General features: G+C 41.9%; 3 protein-coding genes and 1 long non-coding RNA gene across 7 annotated transcripts; 3 read left to right on the top strand and 1 right to left on the bottom strand.

The window, feature by feature from the left end:
• The first annotated feature begins 2034 nt into the window (after nucleotides 1–2034).
• On the top strand, nucleotides 2035–6523 carry plcxd1.2 (phospholipase C, X domain containing 1, tandem duplicate 2). The gene is made up of 6 exons (XM_076278549.1): nucleotides 2035–2566; nucleotides 2674–2810; nucleotides 3707–3835; nucleotides 3935–4090; nucleotides 4278–4461; nucleotides 5857–6523. Exons 1-6 carry the CDS (start codon nucleotides 2470–2472, stop codon nucleotides 6117–6119), a joined length of 966 nt encoding a protein of 321 aa, XP_076134664.1. The 5' UTR covers nucleotides 2035–2469; the 3' UTR covers nucleotides 6120–6523.
• On the bottom strand, nucleotides 6457–10949 carry gtpbp6 (GTP binding protein 6 (putative)). Its single transcript, XM_076278548.1, has 10 exons — nucleotides 10135–10949; nucleotides 9883–10020; nucleotides 9500–9570; nucleotides 9289–9419; nucleotides 8946–9016; nucleotides 8689–8847; nucleotides 8263–8471; nucleotides 7190–7338; nucleotides 6923–7075; nucleotides 6457–6808 (listed from the first exon to the last, which is right to left on the bottom strand). The coding sequence occupies exons 1-10, from the start codon at nucleotides 10565–10567 to the stop codon at nucleotides 6682–6684; spliced, it is 1641 nt and encodes a 546-aa protein (XP_076134663.1). The 5' UTR covers nucleotides 10568–10949; the 3' UTR covers nucleotides 6457–6681.
• Nucleotides 10950–12150: 1201 nt separating this feature from the next.
• LOC143117071 (ICOS ligand-like) lies at nucleotides 12151–21286 on the top strand. Of its 4 annotated transcripts, none has more exons than XM_076278545.1 (6): nucleotides 12151–12458; nucleotides 12703–12806; nucleotides 12917–13255; nucleotides 13636–13920; nucleotides 20562–20723; nucleotides 21000–21286. In XM_076278545.1, the coding sequence occupies exons 2-6, from the start codon at nucleotides 12746–12748 to the stop codon at nucleotides 21074–21076; spliced, it is 924 nt and encodes a 307-aa protein (XP_076134660.1). In that variant the 5' UTR covers nucleotides 12151–12458; nucleotides 12703–12745; the 3' UTR covers nucleotides 21077–21286. The 4 variants fall into 4 exon arrangements, with proteins under 4 accessions (XP_076134660.1, XP_076134659.1, XP_076134661.1 ...); XM_076278544.1 differs by having other exon boundaries at nucleotides 12667–12806; XM_076278546.1 differs by lacking the exon at nucleotides 12151–12458 and having other exon boundaries at nucleotides 12496–12806; nucleotides 21097–21286.
• Nucleotides 15190–17351, top strand: LOC143117073 (uncharacterized). Its single transcript, XR_012985950.1, has 4 exons — nucleotides 15190–15332; nucleotides 16033–16063; nucleotides 16584–16702; nucleotides 17049–17351. It is a non-coding gene; the product is annotated as an uncharacterized LOC143117073 (long non-coding RNA).
• Nucleotides 21287–21384: the final 98 nt, after the last annotated feature.

Genomic DNA, 21384 nt, shown 5'->3' with positions numbered 1-21384 from the left:
ATCAACTAAGTAAGTAGCAGCTAACGTTAGGCTAGCTATCATAGTTGCTGTTGCTGTGACGGTGGCATTAACGTTAATGTTTTATGTTACGTTAACGTTATGGCAGTCTCATTTATATTAGGCCTACCTTAGTTCTCAGTAAGTTACAGTTTATTATATTCATATCATTTATATAAAACATTCACTAGTAGTGCTAGGCCTAGTATGTTACTGTCACAAATGTTAGGCTGAAGATGATGTGCTGCTGGTTAACGTTAACGTGGAGGTTTAGCTGACTTATGTAACGTTAACTCCCCGTAATCATGTACGGTTTTGTGAGTTTAATAGGCGAACTTTAGCAATATTGATATAAGTTAACTTTAAGTCACATCTGACTATCATTAACCGTTGTTCGGACGAACAGCGCGAATGGCTGTTGCTGCAAGCAAACTTCATCAATGAGCTCACCCAGCTGGCTAACGTTAAATATACCTTGCGAAACTGAGTTATGCTAACACCATCTTCAGCCTGGCATTTTGACAGTAAACTCAAAAAACATACAGTATATATATATAAATGATTATTCTAAAGTTTCACTTGTAAGTAGCCTTCAGTTTCAGTTGAACATTGTTATCTAACACTATTTATCTTTTCTTCGTCTATTTCTGCTAGGTGCTGCTTCACTCTGCTACTGGTTGTGGATCAGGCTGACTGCAACCGTTGGTCTAACGTTAGGATGCAGCACACGAGAATTTCTAAACGGAAAAAAGTGAATAAATGTACTTGCTTTTCAAACTGATAACAAGTTGTCAATGGTTATTTATGCAAGTTTGTGTAGCCTAAACCATACCTAGGCCTAGCCAAATTTATCCTGGCTGTAGATAAAGCAGGATATGAATTTCCCAAAATTACTGTATATAATATTACAGCACTGGTATTACTACTGTACTTAGTTACAGTATGATCGATCCATAAGTACTGTGATTAAAAATACGGTAGACAATTCAATGCTGTATACATTACAGCACTGGTAGTACTACTGTAGTTTGCATTTACAGTATCAGGCATAGGTACTGTGATTTCATATACAGTAGGTGTACTGTAGAGTGAAATACAGCAACTTGCTGGTTATTTGCTGCCAGCAAGTTGCTGTAAATTTTACGTTAAACTTTTTACAGTGTAGAAATGTATGTGATGGCAGACACACAGAAAGAGAGAGAAAGAGTGTGAGAGCAACAGAGAAGGAAAGACAAAGACCGAGGAGGGCATTCCACATTCCCATCAGAGGAAGACCAGTGGGCCAGGCACAAGTTCATGGAGGACAGAGGATTGTTGTGGTTATCGTAATGTTCATACAGCACAACTACACAATCCCCTGGTGTCCTGCCTTTTTGGAAAATAATCTCTGACAACAAATATGTCTGCTGGGTTGGCTTTATACAACATAGCAACACTGGGAGGCAGGCTGAAGAGATCCCAAAATGAAAACATTCTCACAGACAATGGAACTGCTCTGCCAGATGGGGGGCATTCAATAACTCAGTTCAACTTCTCAGTTTGTCTCGCTCATCAAGCTCAACATTTTTCTCAGTTCGTTTTACGAAAGAGGAAGAAGGCTGAGTCTAGCCTCTCACCGCAGACATTTTCTCATGATACAATATGATAAGTTCCCACAACACAAAATGATGGCAGTTAGTTGGACGAGAGCTTTAAATATCTACCCTTGTTGAGAGGGTAAAATGAGTTAGGATAAATTGTGACAGGCTACAGGAATGCTGACAAACCTCAATTCTCAGCATTCTCAATTCTCTGTGACCTCTCATGTTGTTGGCCTGATGGGTGTTGGAAAATACTTGAAAAAGCAAATGATTACAACATAGTCTGATCAAATTAGCTATTGTTAGGTGACCAGCTGTCTTTCTTTCAGAGAACAAATTGTTAGTTTTATCACAGGTAGAAGTAGATAGGCACTAACAGGATTGGATCCCATTGAATTGGCAAAATAGCCTATGGACAGAAGTCTTAAGCATGACGTCACGTTTGCGACCTGTCTGATCACGCACTGTCAGCACTGCTGACTCGAGTTACTTTAATCAACTGATAGAGGATAGCTGTATTTTTACCATGAATGAATGATTGATAACGAACGTGAGTAGCATGACATCTACATTTTGGTGATGTAGTTAGGTACTTTTAAACCCTCCTGTCAGGGGTATAGTAAAATGACAAGAACCAGGAAATGATCTGGTGTCACAGTTACAGCTTGTGATAGGGTACTGTAGCATTTATGCACGCTCAGTTTTTAACACTGCAAGACAGCCCACAGCTCTGAGACAGCACTCAACGACAAAGATGATTTGATTCATTTAAATTAAGTCAAGTTGTAGCCTGGGTCGTCCATTAAACTGTGATAGTTTAATGAGATCCTGAACACTGGAACTTTTTGTAAACAATTCGCATAAGCGTACTCTCCTCTCGCGTTGGTAAAGGATGGATTTAACCGAAAGTGATTCTGACTATGGGAACTGGATGTCTGCTTTGTCCGAAGAGCTGTGGGACATTCCCCTGTCAAATCTCGCCATCCCAGGTAGGCTAAGCCATGATACGAAATTCGTAACTTTGCCAAATCCAGACATCTTGACCTTCCTCCTTAAAACGATTGACTGATGTAGTGTGACTTCTGTGTCTCTACAGGCAGTCATGACACCATGAGTTATTGTCTGGATATCACCTCACCTTTGGTTAGATCGGAGTCGGACGCCTTTAGGATTCTGGATGGTCTCTTCTATTGTTTCACACGACCTGTAATTTACAGATGGGCTACAACACAGGCAAGGACATTAGGCTACATGTGCTATCTTAAAGTTACAAGCCTCAAGTTAGCTATGATAAACACTGTTATAACTGCAGCAATAACAATTTTGATATTTACTAAAGTTTAGTAATGACAAATTATGTAGCCTATCCTTACTTATTGAAGGTCAGGATGGCTATTAATCAATTAGAGGAGACTAAGACATGGAACTACTTTTGGGATATAATCTTGATCATATCTCATCATAATATCACTAGCAGACCTAAGGAAAATTGGGACAAAAACATGAGGGATTTTAACAGCTTTTCAGAGGGGTCAATGTAACAGTTAAAACTCAGTTCTCACTAATACAGGCATTCGTTTCTGGTGTGCAGGGTGCTGAAAGTTGCATATCTTTTAAGACATTGTAAAGAGGGGTGTGGAATCTTAACAGACTTTAGTGATGTGTTTTTTAGACAATTATTTGTCATCTCACGACATGGTGTTTGCTTTGAGAGCCACAGAGCAAGAATATCTCTGCATACTTCATTTGGGCAGTCTACAGATACAGGAAATTCTGGAACATCCACAGGCCGCACCTGCATGTTGGGGGCTTATGTACATTTGGACATCAGTGCTGAATGCATATGAGATGTCTACATGAAATCAAATATTATTTTCAGCATAGCATAAGCCTACATAACATGGGAATTAAGACAGGTCAGTACAAGGGCACTGCACAATAATGAGATAGTCATTGAAGTTCCAAGTATCAGACACAGTTTGGGAAGTGCTGTTTCAGTGTTGTCCAGGGTGCTGTAGGCCTTATGTCCTGTAAAGTACTTACTACATTTCTACTGAAATATTGTTTTACACACACAATGTCTTCTATTTTGTAATTTGGGTAATTCCTCACCAATGTTATACAAACAGGAAAAAGACATTGTCGAACAACTCCAAGCAGGCATCCGCTACTTCGACTTAAGGATAGCCCACAAACCTAATGACAAGTCAGATGAGCTGTACTTCACACATGTCATATACACACACGTAACAGTTCTGGTAAGAGGAATTACCTGTTTTGTCAGAGAATTAATAGAACACTATAACCTTTACCATAACAAAGAGAATGTAAGCCTGACTTAAACTATTGTCTCCTAGGACACTCTACAGAAAATTGCGAGTTGGCTTGACTCACATCCAAAGGAAATCGTCATCTTAGCCTGCAGGAACTTTCAAGGGCTCAGTGAGAAACTCCACGAAGCGTTTATTTACTCTCTTAGGAGAACCTTTGCCTCAAAACTCTGTCCACACACGGTGAGTGAGATAGTGGGCAAAGGCACACATACAATATCAAGAATGTCTTCTGCAACTGTGTATTTATCTGGGTTTGGCTGGATGTAATTATTAACTGTCTGAATGATGAATAATTTGCCAACTTTTATTTTAAACACACATGGCCGCAGTGTTTCTGTCGGTGTCTGACGTCAACCTGTTTCACCAGGAGGCTGTTGTGACCCTGCGGCATCTGTGGAGCCTTAGGTACCAGGTGGTTCTGTCCTATGATGACCAGACAGCTGCGCGGCATAACGAGCTCTGGCCTGCCATTCCTTATCTGTGGGCGAACAAGCCGACAGCAGAGGGCCTGATCGACTACCTAGAGTGGCAGAAGTCAGAGGGTCGCCCAGGTGAGAGAGGACATTAGACATCCAAATTAAGGATATTTCAAACAATGATATGATGTATTGAATATAAATAATAGAAAACATGACTAAAATCAAAACTCAATGCATCCTACAAGCTCTTTAGGCTGTCTAAATATACCTGACATCAACTAATAGTCATTATTTGTCACATGCATGATTGTACATGGTTGTACACACACACACACACACACACACATGATTTCTCCTCCATCTACCCATGTCCTTGATTGCCTAGCCTTTCTGTCCCCCCCCCACCCCACCCCCATCCCCATCCCCAACACACACACACAAAAACACACACACTTACATCATCACTGTCATCACCTCACATACATACAGCACACTGCTTGCTACCGTAAGCCTCCTCTACATACTTGCTGCACACTGCCCCCCCCCCCCCTCCCTACATACACAGCACATTGTCTTCGGGATCTTACAGCACACTGCCCCACCTACCCACACACACACTACACACACACACACAGTCACTGCTCCACTCCCCTCCCGCCCACACACACATATTCACTGTCATCACTCACATACATCATACATACAGTACTCTGCTTGCAATAGTAAGTCCCTTCACCATACTTGCCCCCCCGTCCCAAATACACAGCACATTGTCTCATGAGGAAGCTTCTCCAACACACATATTGCACACTGCCCTCTCCCCACATACACAGCACACTATCCCATCTCCCCTGTCATCCCCCAACACACACACCAAGACCCCTGGCAGTCGGGTTAGCCCCTTGAGCCGTGGATCTGCCCAAGGTTTCTTCCTTGGTAAGGGAGTTTTTCCTTGCCCCTGTTGCTCTTGGGTGCTCCTTGTTGGTGCCCCCCCCAATCCCAATCCTCCCCCACCTTTTTTATGCAGCCCTTGCCACTTAATCTACTAAACCCTATCTAAATCTTAAAAAAATCACTTTTTACCCCCCCCCCATAAATGCACAAATAGGCTGACACCAGACATAATTTCACTGCATTTCTTACTTCCAGTAACTATATACTTCCTTGTATCCTTGTATAAGTACAAATGCAGTGAAATGGAGGGTTGCAACTTGCATCCATTCCATGCTGTGCAAAAGGGAAAAAATAAGCAAATGAATATATATTATACACACACACCATACACACACAGTATATATAAAGCTTCTTCTCAGTCTGTCAGTCCTAGATTTGATGGAATGTAGATGCTTCACAGAGGGAAACAATGTACATGTAATCTCATGTTTTACATGTCATGTTTGTACACTGTATGCATAAAATGGTCTGTTGTACATTACTGTAACATACATTAACTTACAGCACATGATTTCTACCGCTCTATTGTAAACATTCCCTCAACATCTTGGTCTTATTGTGTCTCCTGTGCAGATGGGTTCTTTGTGGCTGGCCTAAACCTGACGGCAGGCCGCTGTTTCATTGCCTCTCACCCCCATGAATCGCTGCGCTCGCTGAGCGTGGAGAACTGGGACGGCGTGAGGCAGTGGCTGAAGGAGCAGAGGCCCGGCCCAGGCCACAGCTGCCTCAACATCATCGCTGGAGACTTCGTGGGCCTCATTCCCTTCTGCCACCTGATTATTGCTCTAAACAAAAAACTGATCCCAGCAGTCACGGAGACTGAGAGGCCTGGCTGAGAACAAGTATTTTGACGTCATACCTCCCAAAGAAGGAACTACCTGAGCTCCATATCAAATATCACAGTGCAATATCTAACACAATATTTTTTTATTCATGAACCTTTTTTACACTCGCTTTCTACAATACATTTTGAGTATCATGATGCATTCATATGGTCATGTGAACATGATTAGTTTGACACCTTGGCCAAACGGGACACTCTGAGGTATCATGAGCTATTGTTTCAAAGGGAAGACTGGACTGCAGTGTGATACGCATGAAGATGTACGACACATTCATTGCCTGCTACATAATGACAAGTGAACGGCCAAAAGAGAAGTCCTGTCAGAATGATTGTGTTCCCCATTAGTCACTTTACTGTTACATTTCCACAAACAATACACTTTTTATGTCCACTTTCTATGTCGGTCTTCTTCCTCATTCCCTTGGCTGATAAGATTCCTGAGTCCACCACAGTTATGAGCAGCAGATAGGAGAAGTTTGAGAGCAGGGCCGAGTAGCCGTGCCTCCCGAGGCAGTCTGGGTGCAGCTGGAACACAAGGACAACCTGTCCTGCTGTCAAGTGTTCTGGAACAGCTTCCTGTAGCGACCATATGCGGCGGCGCTGATGATGACCTTGACAGTGGCCATGCAGTCGTCTCCCCCAGCTTCCACTTCCTGCACTGTGGCCTCTTTGTAGAGCCATCTATACACACACACATGAACACATAACAACTTGATATCACATGTGGCTGCGTAACATGTTAATCATTAGGTTATAACCAGATTGTGCATTTCTGTTTCTAGAACATTCACTTACCCCAGCTGAGGGCTGCTAAGGTCCACTTTAAGGGACAGGATTTGTTTCCCTGTGGATTTCATTATTCCTTCCTCCACCTTGTGTCTCAGATCCTCCAAGCCGAGTTCTTTCAGTGCTGAAATTGGCAAGCAGTCAGGTTCTGTGGGCTCATACCTGGGGGACAATATAGAGTTGGCAGGCACAAGTCATTACCATACATTGGCAATGACATTGACTAGGAGACAATGACTCCGTGACCATGGTGATGCAATGCACATAAGGTCTTACTCGCTGATGAGATCCACCTTGTTGTGGACCTCTACGATTGTGTTCATGAGTCTGTCAGGGATCTGCAGGTTCTTAAGGACGTTTAAGACGTTCGCCTTCTGGTACACTGTCTCTGGGTGGCTGATGTCTCGCACATGAATAATGAGGTCCTGTAGAGGGTGAGCAGAGAATCAACTGAGAGAGAGAGAGAGAGAGAGAGAGAGAGAGAGAGAGAGCCATAGTGTACACACTGTATGTGTGTGCTTAATTGTCTTTCATGATGTAACATGTAATTCCTTTACTGATTAGAAATGCTCCATCTCAGAGTTGGGTTTTAAGCAGCTAACTGTACGTTTCGTTGTTTCAGGTTAAGACTGTACAGCTTGTTGGTAAAAATATTATGTACCAAAGTGAAATATTAGATCCAGTCACGTAGAAGTACCAATCAAGATGCAAGGTTTATTAGGCTGTATACAGGAGAGAGGCACACCCGTAGCACAGCGTACTCCAGAATATGCGTCTCTGACTTGACACAGAATCATCCAGGGTTTAAGTACCCAACAGTAAGAAATAGATAATCATACAGTGACTGTGGCAACGCCAGGAGACATTCAGTCTACCTTAATCAATGACTAAAATGACTGTTGACGCAGAATAGACAACAGCAAGTGATATCCACTCTGGCGCCTTACATTATCATGTTTAAAAGAACAGTACAGATATCACACAGGGTCATGATGCAGACGTAGAATCATACTTTTAGTGTCAAAATGACCCACTAGTGAGAAATGCAGAACATTAAACCACATACTGAATATTGGGCCCAATGCTGCACATTAAACCAACATATTAAAGTATTGGACATAATGTTCAATTCCATTTTCTCTCAAGCTCTAGAAATAGCTGTTTTTTTTAAATAAAATCACCCAGGTCTTAAAAATGAAATGACTTCATATGAAGCAATTTTATATGAAGCAATTTAGACATCATAAAATGCCTGAGCAAAGGGTAAGTGTTTGTTTTGGTCTTTTAATAGAGCCTGTTTAGTTGTATTACACAGTAATTAGCCTTTGGGGAAAACTAGAGGTACGAACCGAGTGGGTCACGTCCTCCAGAGTAGCAGAGAAGGAGTCGATGAGCTGATGGGGAAGCTGGGACAGGAAACCAATGGTGTCAACGTACAGGACGGTCATGTGACTGGGCAACTCCCCGGCGTGAACTGTGACATCCAGAGTGGCAAAGAGCTGGTCTTTGGGCTGCAGGCCAGCATCGCCCGTCAGGGCTTTGATGAGAGTGGTTTTGCCTGGTAAAAAGGTAAAGATGTTTGATATTTCCCAGACAGAGTTGGGAAATGAATGCAGGCCAATAGATTTTCAGGTGGCAATGCAACTGCTACTCCACCACACCCACACTGGTCACACAGAATAGATTTCAGCACAGATTTCATTTTGGGTAACTATACAGGTAGTATGATGCATAAAGGCCTAGCTGGAGAGACTGCATATTCTTCAGTGGCTTACCACAGTTGGTATAGCCCATGACGGATACAGTGGGGAAGTCTTTGTTTTTGCGCTGAGAGCGGAGCAGGTGTCTTTTGCGTCTCAGACGTTCAAGAGTCGCTCGGATCTTCAGCTCTCTCTCTTTCAGAAGCCTCTGCTGCACCTCCATGGCTGTCTCACCTGAACAGAAGATTTATCAGGGATTTGTCCTGTACTATAAAATAGCCAAAGTACAGGAACTCGAACTAATATTGGGTGTGTGCACACTGCAATCATACCAGACCCCATGATGTATCTTGAGCCTCCACCTTGCTGGTCGAGGTTCGCCACTTCATTCTTTAAACGTGACCTACAAAATGAAATATTAACAATAATACTTCAGTCCCTAATCAAATTCCATTTGTTTTTCCTACAAACTAACTTTGTATTATGATGTTTAATATAAAACCATAATGAAAGGTAGGTTTCAAGATCTGCTTATTCTTAGTCTCTGATGTGAAGCACTTTGGACACCTACTGGTTGTTGTAAAGTGCTATACAAATACATTTTTATTGATTGATTGATTGATTGGTAGAAAATGGAAAAAGCACTGTGATTTCTTCAATTGAAATCCAGTTTACCTTAAAAGTGGAATTTCTGCCAGGGAGATTTGAAGTTTTGCTTCTTTGGTGCGAGCATTGCGGCGGAAAATATGTAGTACTACTGTATATCTATCGAAGACCTTCACCCCCCAAGCCTCCTGTAGTTCCCTCTACGGTGATTACACAATGAGATTAAATTCATGGCACCATACAGCTTTGACAGGAAAGGATAATTGATCTGCAAACTCACTTCAGCTGGTGGAGACAGGCGTTCTACATTCACAAACACAGCGGTGATCCCTGGGGTCTTCCTTATTTTTTCTGAAGGAAAGTTAAGGAATTTACATTTACATTTAGTGATTTAGCTGTTGCTTTTATTCAAAGTTACAAAAAGGGAGACAATCAAGGTATAATGTGACAAGGACAGTGCAGCAATATAGGCTACTACTAGCATCTGGGGGAGAGTCAAGTGGTAAATGCAAGATTTAGCATGTTCAGTTGTTGGTAGTGATAGAAAAAGAATGCAGCAGACTTATGATCACCCGAATAAAACAACACTTTCACATTTTGTTTGATGTCTATAAGAAGCATGACAGCAAGGTGACTTTCAAAACCAATTCAAACACAACAAACCTGTAAGGGTTTGAAAGTTGCCTTTGCCAAATATCTTCCTTTTCTCTGGTGTCTTAGTAGACATGATGACCTTGTCAACCACTGTCCAGTTTTGCAGTGTCTGGACCAGACCAACTGCCTCTGCCATTTGGAGCTCAGCTTTGATAAATATTAAGGGATAATAATAACAGATGAACATGTACATCATGAATTTAATTGTAGCCTACATCTATGAGTGATGATTGACATTTAGAAGTTGTCATGTCTGCTCACCTGTGGTCAGATACTGCTTTTTACTCCCCCACTTTACGTCAGGATGCACTATGAATACTCTGTGGTCTCCATCCCCAATAGCTGTTGGCACAAACTGGTGAAAAAGTTCATCAACTTCGCTGTCTCCGATGACATCTTCGCCACCTTCTGTATCGTCATCTTCTGCGTTGGAGTGCTCTGTCGTGATTCTATTGCTTATAAACGCGCAACATGTAGTGGACAAACTGCTGGAATTTAAGCCTGACTTAAAACTTCCACGCAGTGGATAAGTGACTATCTGACCTGAATATGGTAACTTTAGTTTGTTTGCATGACTTATTTGAATTGATAATCGCCGCAGGTTCCCCAAATGTCCATTTTCCCAATGGCACGACTTCAAAGTCCCGCTATATCCCCATAGTCCCCTCTTACAACAATTAGCGAGGACGCTCATGGTCACTCATAGGCTACTTATTTTGACAGTTCAGGTGGATCTCATGGAGCAGTAAGTAAGCACGTGCTGCATTTTACAAGCTGATCCTGATGTGCTACAACATGTAGCCTAGTTTACAATACAACAAATCGTATGCAGCCGTTCATCTGACCTAAAAGAGAACATAGGCATAGGTGTTATGTAGACTGCGCATTGTTAATGCAAACGCAAAAGACATTCTCTGAATCCCTGCTACGTCAAGTCGACATTCTGTAAACACAAGTTGCTTCATCAGTGGTTACTTCCGGAAACAGCTTTGCGCTTTTAAAAAAGAATAGCTCCCTCCCGTGGACACAAGGTTAGTCAAGTTTTGCTGTATTTTGCTGCTCACTATGAACCGTCTGCATTAGCACTCATTGGAGCAACAGAGAACATATATTTTCACATATGTTAATGATTGTTTTAAAAGCCAGGGGTATTACATACTTTAAATACTCGGCTATTCACTAAACAGATCTAGGCGCTTATCATTTTCTTTTCAATAGCCTTCCATCAATCATATTCCTCACAAAATATGATCAGTCTGATTTGACTTTATCCCCTGGACTTCTACAGGCCAAGAAGAATCTACATGAATGGGAATATTGTTTTCTCGGCAACAACATAAAGGGAGACAGCATAAAGGGACAGGGATGTAATGAGGTATGACATGTTCATTGAAGCTGAAGCCTGCTAGGGGTCTAGGCTTAGGGCAGGAGGCCCATCTGCTTGAGCTGTCTTCATGCTTGCAGGCAGATATAGTGTAATGTAGAAACACACAGTGATGTAGAAGCTGAAATGAGGTCACCTTTTTCTTTGGCAAGGGCATGTTAAAGGAATAGTAACAACAGGAGGTGGAGGGGGTGTATGGGGAAATATTGAAATGATAGCCATACTCATATGTGCAACATGCTAAGGGCATTTCTGTATGTCAATTTTAGTGGAACTGTAGGTTAAAAAAAATCAACAGAGGTAAGGCTCAGGCGGGTGTGCAGGTTCCTGTTAACACATCCAACACTATAGAAGGGGGTCACTTGCGTTTCAGCCTGGTTGGTGCTCACGGAACAGGACGCAGAAGTCAAAAAGGGAGATCCAAGGTCTAACAGGAGCCAAGGAGCAGGACCGGAGCACTCAATGCTTAATGTGTTTTTATTAGTGTAAACTGACTAACGTTTCGACGCCCATGTGTCTTCTTCAGAGACTTTTGACTCTGAAGAAGACGCATGGGCGTCGAAATGTTAGTCAGTTTGCACTAATAAAAACACATTAAGCATTGAGTGCTCCGGTCCTGCTCCTTGGCTCCTGTTAGACCTTGGATCTCCCTTTTTGACATCCAACACTATATCAGAAATGCCATTTCAGAAACGGAAGTTAATGGTCTGACAGGTTTTTTTTGATAGTCTCTTTGTGTATGCTGACACATGATAAACAATGGTAGGGAAATATTTAGGTCACCGCCTTGTTTGGTTGTGTTTTGCAGCTCTGGCACCTAAGCAAATGAGACAGTGATGACAAAGCCTTCAGGTGGGAGGATTCTTAAAGACCTGTTCCAGCCCTGAGAGCCTATGAGAGCCACACCCTTGCACCAACTGTGACCACTAACACAGAAGGGAACTTTGATTGCATTGGCAGCAGGTTTCCGGGAAAAGAATGACTGACTGTATTTGCCAGTCAAATGTGATAGGACAGGAAAGTTTTACACAGAACAAGGGCCTTCAGGCTGTGGAAGGATAACGTTGGAAAGTTACTCATAGTGACTCATTTTGTAATTGGGGTGATTAAGAAATGGAGGATTCTATGCATGGTAGACTAACCTGTCATTCTTGAAACAAGGGGGCGAGTGCCACAGCTGAGAACAGGGGCGGAGTAAAAGGTAAGACAAGCCTCAACAGAGGTCCTCCTTACTTTTAGATTCCTTCAACATTGGCTGTCACCCTGAGCAGCATTCTCTCCACGCGTCAGACAACAGTAACCTGTTCATAGGCACTTCTCCACACCGTCAGGAAAAAGACCATTTCACAAAATAGGGCAATGTGTCAGACACAACTGAGGAACATCCTATTGTTGGTCTATTTCCATAGGTTGGATTTATTCTGTTATATCCTGTTGTTCCCTAGTGGATTTCACCTTGATGTGTAACTCAACTACAACTTCCCGGCAATGACACCAAGGTGGTTTGCCGTACTACTTTTGGGACTTGTCAAGCAAAGCTCATCTGAAGGTATGATATACAATATAAAACATTATAAATATATATTGGGTAATAATTATGCAGGTTTGAATAAAGAGTTGCTAAATGTATCCTGAAATCCCTAATGTACTTTGTTATAGGGGACGAGTGCTCTGTTGGAGTGATTGGGGAGTCTGCCATCTTGCCGTGCATTTATAATGGAACTCAGAGCCTTCTCTCTGCCAACATCTCAGCATGGTGGAGGAGTGAGACAGAGGAAATGCTCAGAGCCATGTGGAGACAGGGAGAAGAGATACTCAATGTATCGTCGTTGGAGTCCAGTAGGGTCCTAATGTCTTCCCTGTGCCCACAGACGGGTGACTTCTCCATGACACTGACAGGCATTGTTCCCATGGATGCAAAAACCTACAGCCTCCACATCTCATACGATGATGAAGAGACAAGTTCAGTCCTCTGTACAGTATGTCTCAAAGTAGGAGGTAAGTTTATGTGGGAGATTTACATTTACCTTTTTAAAGTAAGTTTTTTTAAGTTTTTTTTTTTTTACTTTATCTTAACATTTTACAAACAGGGTATACAAAGTGTCTTCGACATTAGCCATACAATGAAGTACTGATTACAAGTACAATGTTAAAACAAACAAGAACAAACGGTAGAATGTGAACAACTCCTCAAAAAACCCTGTGTGGTGAATCTTCAACAATATGAGCACTGAAAATACTTTTTAAACAGTATTCCAATACTTATTGTCCTATTTCTTGTTTTAAAGCAGACAACATAAAGAAAGAAAAAAAAAAAATATTATTTTGTGTGCATTTACAAGGGGATGTTGAGATAATGTTTTTTCAACTCCCTACAGCTCATTTCAGTTTCCCAGTTATCCAGCGGGGAGAAACAAACGTGGAGCACCAAACCCAGTTTGTGTGCCACAGCAGAGGTGGCTATCCCCAAGCTGCCCTCCACTGGCTCATCAACTCCACAGACCAACCTCCGTCGGGCTCAGTGAAGGCATATGCACAGCCTCTCCAAGACTCTGAGCTCTACAACATAACCAGCGTCATGACTGTTAGCAACGCTAAACACATCCCTGTGACATGCACTGTTGAAAATCGCATACTCAATGAGACCTTTAGCACCATATATTGTGAGTATGCTGTATGACTAGATGATATGCAAAGCATTTGATACACCTTATTCGTTTTAGAAGCCTTCATGAAAATGTAATCATGGATCAAAATAGCTCCCTGTCAGTATGGAAATATACACATGCAGAACACATGTAGGCTACTCTGTTTCTCTGTGCAAAGCCCTACCTGTTACATTAACTCATTGAATGCCAAGCTGTTTTCGGAAGCTTTGTCCTAGAGTGTCAGCAATCTAGACCATTGTTGATGATTTTTGTACAGCCACAGCATATTCTGTGTTATAGCTATGAACACATACAATGGCTCGTTTAAAATGTGAGACTTTAAGCTCTGGCGAGACTGCCACCTAGTGATAGACCCATGCAAATTGCCTGGTTTTGACCTGACCCAAGTAAGTACCCCTGGCTGCAGCTTGCAGATCGGGGCTGCTGTGAGGCGGAGCGCAACGTTGAGCTCAGCCCAAAATCAGCTCGTCATTGGGCTCGTCATTCCCCGTCCTCTCTGTGTCCATCTATTTATCCGGACTCGGAGTTCAATTTTTCTCAAGGAACAATGCTTCACTATAAAAGCGTATCCTCCTTGAACTACTGCCCACGTTAATCATGTCCCTTAACCCCCTAGCCTTCTAGAATCTGTACACCATCGGCGTTTCTTGGGTAATCTAAGTAGGCTACGCTATAAAGATCATTACATCCAGTCTGCATAAACATAGACCTATGGCAGTAACATTATCAATGCATTTCAGACATCCCAGCCTGCAAAAAGTCATTTCAGGGAGGTATCACGAAGCCCCCCCCTCCCCCCCCCCAAAAAAAAAAAAAAATGTTCAATATGTCTAGTCAGTACACCAAATAAGGAAGGCCTAGATAGAAATTGTGAAAATTAAATATGTAGATTTTGGTAGTTTGGTCTTTTCATGTAGCCTTGGTAATCTAGTATAGGCCTGAATAATATGGACATGAATTGACACTTGTTAAACTCACCTCAACATGTCTTTTGCAATCATTTAACCCGCCATGGGCAATGTTAAAGTCACTGTTACAAACAGTGCAGCGTGCAAGACTAGCCTATCATTATTTTTAACTCTTATGAGATAGCCTACACTTTGAAATGGGTCTTGAAACATTGTTCTTTTTTGAGGCACTGACTCTCCATGACGCTCCTGGTCTATACACTGAACCAAAGATCCTTAATATAGAAAGATAAAGCAGCACAGGCTTCTACAATGGAATGGAATTGTACAGTTCCTGCCTCCTAAAAGGGCGTGGTCAGAATGCGCTGACGCTACCTCGTTGATGAAAACGTCAAATATTTTTCATTTTCGCGCCTCTCTCTTGCTGTGACCAACTGGAGCTGGCCTGGGTGACTGAATTTGGTACATCGTCGTGGCAAGATGCGGTCTGATTTCCAGGTAAGTGGCAGTTTGAAATGTGGCAAGGTATTTGTGATTAGTCTGTGTCAGTGTAACGAGTTATCTATGTAGTAAAATGTCTGCGGAGTTTAGGTAATAACATTATTATTATCTCGTGTCGCCGTCATGAATGTTAGCTCATTGAGGAGTAACGTTAGTTGACGTTAGCTAGCTAACCATCTGATACCGATAGCAGAGCTAGCTGAGGCACTAGCTACCAGATTAATTTGGTAGTTAGGCTACAAAGATAATTTACGAACCTGATATTTGCTCTACCTAAATCGGCATCACTATAGCTTGTGGATCAGATCTACTGCAAGCGACATTGATTTAGCAGTTTTGAAATGTGTTTAGTTGCTAGTAAAAAATGAGTAGCTACCGTATGTACACAGTTGTTGGTGCACTGAATTTTATTATCAGCCTAGCGTAGCAGCTAGTGAAACATTTAGTTTTACGCCATATTCTCTGTCTGTCCTTGATGACGCGACGATTTTGTCTACTGATCTCTGCCCCGATCCTGCACATTACATATTTTTGTATTAAGTTTGTCTCTAATGGCAAATGTGTAGTCAGGGTGGCGCTCAACGATTGTGTTGAATAACGTTATATCAGTTGTGAGTAGTTTTTCTCGGATGGTCTTGCACAGACCCTTATCAAGCAGCACTAAAATGAACGTCATGTTTGCTAATTCTCTCTCCAGTTGTTGGACGAGCAGAAGGACGCTATGGATGGTGAGGATGAACCCGCGATGACAGGGAGGAATGAACTTGAACCTGTGTTATTCAGAGGATAAGTCAATGCTATGTACTGTGTTCTGTAACTGTCCGCTCTTGTGGCCATTCACTTGTATAGGGCAATTCCACGCAAAACTGTAACATCCATAACACCAACACAATGCCATGGTATTTAGTTGGCATTATGGATGTGACAGTTTTGCGTGGAATTGCCCTATACAAGTTACAGACTTTCAAAGTTAAACATATCAAATATAATTTCATATAGGCTACTAACAATCAGACCTGAAGACTTCATGAAACACTACCAAAATAAAGTTGAAACTAATTCTACAAAAGGCACTCCAAAGGAAAAGCCTTTTTGGCTGCATTGGCCAACATGTTTCGACCAACAGCCTGTCACTATGAAACTCTGTAACTAGATTTAAACTTCCCTCTGTATGGAAAAAAAGATCTATTATTCAACATTAGTTAACACACTGAGAATGATTGCTGCACTATATGTATTGTTCTCTAGCAACCTGAAGGTCCAAGACTCAATCCACTGAAGGCTCTCCGTAAAATGGTGGATCTGATGTCTGCTTTGTGGTCCTATAGGACGACGCCATGGATTGGGGTCAGAGATGCGCCTGAGAAGTAAGTGTTTGTGTTTGTAATCAAGTGCTGTAATCACAATTTGACTGATGCTAAAACTGGAGTAGGGGATTTGAATGGACATTTATACCGTGAATTTAAGACATCAAAAAGCCTGTTCATGGCCTCAAAGAAGTCAGTCGTAGTATTTGCCTAACTTGGCAGCCTCTCCAGCTGTATCATAGTCTTCAGTCCTATTGTGTTATCACAGCATTTATAGTATGAAGGATCATATTAAGCAAAGCAATGTGCAGGTGTAGTAACTTAATTTCAAGAACATAAGAACATAATTGTAATTCATGATGTTTTTTTTTTTTTTTTACTTTGCGTGGTGTTGTCTCTGTTTTAGGTGCTGTAAATGCTGGCCATATGACTTCAACCTTCATCTAACCAAACGAAGAGATCCTGCTTTCCTACACTCCATTCAGGATGTTAGTTAATTCAAAGACAATAACAGTATTTAGTTTTGTAAATGCTTAACTACCACTCAATGCAGGACACATCTACTGGCAGTTGATGGAGGGGGTTTAGGGCAGTTGTGCTATTCTTTTCCTTGTGGGTAGACTGCAGAATGTGGCTATGTATGCAGGTGTTAAATTGTGGGATTTGTTGAAAATGTGAATTTCAAATAAAACCATACCATTCAAAGTTAGCCTCACACACTTTATACCCTCCTTTCCTCAGGTTTACTTGTTTGGATCGGATGGACAAGTCGGCACTCCTTATATTAACAAGCTACCTCTTTCTTCTACTAGTTCAATAATATGGTATCTGAAAGAGAAATGCCAGTGTTCATCATATTTTTAGCCTTATATCAATGAAAAAATAAGTGGTGTATTTCCATTGTAATTTGCGTGGGTAGTAGGCCTAAAGATATGGCCGTGTGGCGGCGCTGTGGGATACATCGATTGGCGCTACTTTATCAAACATCAGAGGTAAGGCTAATTGAGAAAGCAGACGTCTGGTTAGGTGTGCTAGTTAGCAACTTGTTAACCAGGGGCACGTTTCCCATAACCATAGTTGCTAACTAAGTTAGCTACTTTGTTGGTTACAATGCAAACTGTGGTTTTGGGAAACGCACCCCTGGCTGTCCAGATTATTATGTGATATGACCTACTTGTTAAACAATAATATGCAATACTATAGTACAGTGGTTCTCAAATGGGGGTACTTGAGATTTTAAAATATACAAATAATTTGCAATAAATGTAGTCATGGATTACTATCCAAATGTTTGAATTTTGTATGTGTTTATTAGTTCCAAAGTTTAATAAATTAGACACTGATGGCACAGTGCTCTGTTTTAAATCTTTTTTTTCTCAACCAAAAATGCTTTGCGCTGGTTAGGGGGAAGGCTACTTGGCTGAAAAAATATTTCACAGGGGGGTACATCACTGAAAAAAGGTTGAGAAAACACTGCCCTAGTTTATGTGTATGTCCGTCTGCTATACAGCCTATTTGAACGCAATCCATTTTCGCGATTGAGTGATCAACATCGAAGTGGTAAGCAACGGTAACTTATTCCAGAGAACCTTCGGCTACTTAGTAGATCGCGTGCCAGTGGGTTACAGAAACAGACAGACAAGTGGCAAACAAAGTCGTTTTTCTCATTAACTGTTCATCTGAAAAACGCCATGTCGATGTCAGAATGTAAGGAACACATGTGAATTACAGAAAATGCATTAAAATGCCCAATCTCGAGCTGTATAATTAAGGGCTGGGGCATAATCCGAGAAAAAATGATTTCTTCCATAGGGCCACAGTGTAAAGAATCTCTCGCTAGTCTCCTAAAAAGGCGTGGCGCTAGTGAACCCTACGTCATAGGGGAACAGGAAGAACCCTTCTGTGAATCGTCTCGCTTTATCAACCGTCTCTGACTGAACTGATTAATTCGGGAGAAAAGAGATAAAAGCCCGCCTACACTGAAAACTGATTGGTTGATTTAGCGAAACAGGCTAATCGGGATGCTAGCTGTCTTGGATGCGCTAAGGCACACACGCACCACCCCTCTCTCTTTCTTTCCCGTCGTGTGCGCGCTACACTCAGATGCACACGCGGTCTCGCATGCGCGCTCTTGATCGCTCACTATAGATTCCGGGAGATTTTGCCTAATTTGCGGGCGTCAGGGAGCCGCTATCAATATGCGGGAGACTCCCGGAACTTCCGGGAGACTTGGGATGTCTGGCATTTTATCTCTAGCCTATCGGTATTTTCTTTAATAGTTTAGTAGCCTGTGCGAGTCCCAAAGGGAACATGCAACAATAATATAATAACATAATATTGGCCTCTATATAGCCTAGCCTAAATGTGCATGTTTTTGATTAACAGCAGCATGTAACTTTGTTACAACCTAAAAAGTGCTTACAGTTGTAACAGTATAGGGTCATGAATGTAAGTTCTAAAATCGTGAATCCTGCTGGCTTAAACAAAGAGCTTTTGTTTTCATATAAAATCAACAAAAAAGTCCAAATGTATGACTGTTAAAGCTAATTTATTGCATTAGCCATTGCAAACCATATGTCACATTTTGGTCCACTTGATAAAACCAGTAAATATAGTTTATAAACTGCTTATTTCTTACATGTCTGAAACATTTGGTCCAACAGTGATATTTCAAGTAGATCTGTTAACTTTAATTGGGTGTGATCGCGGCACAAAAATCAAAATCCATAACTTGCAATCAGAAGTGTTGCGCGAAAAAATCAGTTCATTTTGCCATAGACAATTGACCCGCACATGTCATGTTTTTATTTTCATTGAATTGCATTTGCTATGACTATTTAAATGGCACTCATGTTAACTTGAAACAGAGGGATTCAAGATATGAATGACGTGATTGAAGTCCACACGCTCAAATTTCACGAAGCAAACTTAAACAAACAGTTGCGGTTTAAAAAAAAAAAAATCGTGATGCTTGAATTTTGCACCTTTTTATCTCTGGTCGTATTAAGTAGACCATTCATGTTTGGATGGCTGTAAGAATTACATGCCATGATCTTTCCGTAGCTACACCATATCTTGAGAATAAAACATTGTTACATTTGTACAGCTGTTACAATTGTAGGCTACCAGCTCCCCTACGCATTATAGGCTACCCTACCCAGTAGGCCCTACTGTTAGCCTAACAAGCGTCTAACCTCCGTGTTTTTTTCTCTTGAAGTTGAGAAAATGCTTTTATAGATAAAGCATTCTTCTTAGAGATTATGTTGAGAAATATAACTTGTAGGAAACCAGGTAGGCCCTACGGACATGGTCAGCGTGAGAAGACGTGTTGAAGGTGGGCTGAGCTCAACGTTGCGCTCTGCGCCACATTGAGCCCAGCCCCTATCTGCAAGCTGCAGCCAGGGGCTTGCATGCATCACTGATTCGACCTTAAGCAGGGATGGATTACTGCACGGGCCTACCGGGCCCAGGCCCAGGGGCCCAAGGGGTCAGGGGGCCCTGAAGCCCAAGCCATTGCATGGAATCATTGTCTCAATATCAACAAATCAGGATGTAGGCTATGAATCTGATTAAATTTAGTATTAGTAAGGGGGCCCGAAGGTTCATAATCCGCCCATGACCCAAAGCGGCAACCGAGTTATGATAAAATGTCCAGATTGTGCGTTTTCATGAGTTTTCGATCGTCATATATTTCATTTCCATTCATCACAGTTCCCAAAATCACATATAAGGTGTGTTATAGAGTGTCTAGTTTCGTAATTTAAAAAAAAGCTAAAAACGTAATATTACGTTTTTGGCACTCAACGCATGGGAAGGAAAACATAATATTACGTTTTTGCCACCCAATGAGTTAATTTAATTCAGATGTACGGTACATTTGATTCTTATTCAGATTGACATGATTTGGATTCACTTTCAGGGCCTGAGGAGAAGCAGTTCAGTCCGGTGGTGGCTCGGGCGTCTGAGGCCATGTTGGTCTTCAGCACAGTGGTGATTATCATCGTGAGCCTCCTGGTGGCTATGGGCATAGTCTTCCAGGTCAAGTGGGACCGCGAGAGACGGAGGCCACGCCTACATGAAGGTATGGCTCACAGCCAATTCTACAAGCTCTCAGTTAACATATAAATGCTTTCATAATTCTATTGACGTATGTGACTGTTGATTTACATACTGTACACCGCAGCGACAATTTCCATACATTTCCATGCGACGCAAAATTATGTCACGTGCATCTGAGCACAACCTGTTCTACATATATTTTTCCTATTGGAACCTCACATGCAAGTGTTGGGCTGCTTCGGAGTGACATTTGCAGGTCATCATTACTGTATAATTTGATGAATATGTGTGTCTTTAGATGACTCCGACACTGAAGACACAGATATCACTGTGGACATGGAGCATTTGGACTCTCTGACAGACACTGTTGTCTGAGGACTAACCCGGACTCAAAGATACCAGATATCCATCCTAAGATGGCTGGAGAATGTCAAAAGAGGAGCTGCAGACCCCACACCATGCCTGTATGTTTCCCATCTTTCCCTGTTTTGCATATCTGACTGATCTTGTCAGAGGCACTCTTGTTCAGCTGAACACACCCGATTCACTCTATCAGCAGCATCACAATGACACTGACTTTTCTCAGGAGTGCTTGGACCAAGGATAGCTATATGCAACCCATATGATATGTACATATCTGCAGGGGCCTCCTACAGCAGGATTAAAGACCCCTGATTCAAGGG

Source organism: Alosa pseudoharengus, unplaced genomic scaffold (genome assembly GCF_046254945.1).
Source record: "Alosa pseudoharengus isolate Yale_2024_CS ecotype anadromous, Long Island Sound unplaced genomic scaffold, YU_APseudo_1.1 YU_APseudo_1.1_scf_11, whole genome shotgun sequence".
NCBI lineage: Eukaryota > Metazoa > Chordata > Actinopteri > Clupeiformes > Clupeidae > Alosa > Alosa pseudoharengus.
This window is presented reverse-complemented; position numbering and strand designations above follow the sequence as displayed.

What these genes read in the sequence shown, in the direction of transcription:
- plcxd1.2 (XM_076278549.1), top strand. Translation starts at nt 2,470, where the DNA reads ATGGATTTAACCGAAAGTGATTCTGACTATGGGAACTGGATGTCTGCT. An exon ending in GTCAAATCTCGCCATCCCAG is followed by an intron (nt 2,567 to 2,673) that starts GTAGGCTAAGCC and finishes GTGTCTCTACAG; the next exon opens with GCAGTCATGACACCATGAGT. An exon ending in ACAGATGGGCTACAACACAG is followed by an intron (nt 2,811 to 3,706) that starts GCAAGGACATTA and finishes TTATACAAACAG; the next exon opens with GAAAAAGACATTGTCGAACA.
- LOC143117071 (XM_076278545.1), top strand. Translation starts at nt 12,746, where the DNA reads ATGACACCAAGGTGGTTTGCCGTACTACTTTTGGGACTTGTCAAGCAA. An exon ending in CAAGCAAAGCTCATCTGAAG is followed by an intron (nt 12,807 to 12,916) that starts GTATGATATACA and finishes ACTTTGTTATAG; the next exon opens with GGGACGAGTGCTCTGTTGGA. An exon ending in GAGGCCACGCCTACATGAAG is followed by an intron (nt 20,724 to 20,999) that starts GTATGGCTCACA and finishes GTGTGTCTTTAG; the next exon opens with ATGACTCCGACACTGAAGAC.
- gtpbp6 (XM_076278548.1), bottom strand. Translation starts at nt 10,567, where the DNA reads ATGAGCGTCCTCGCTAATTGTTGTAAGAGGGGACTATGGGGATATAGC. An exon ending in AAAGCAGTATCTGACCACAG is followed by an intron (nt 10,021 to 10,134) that starts GTGAGCAGACAT and finishes TATTTATCAAAG; the next exon opens with CTGAGCTCCAAATGGCAGAG. An exon ending in TGGAGGACGTGACCCACTCG is followed by an intron (nt 7,339 to 8,262) that starts GTTCGTACCTCT and finishes CACCCTCTACAG; the next exon opens with GACCTCATTATTCATGTGCG.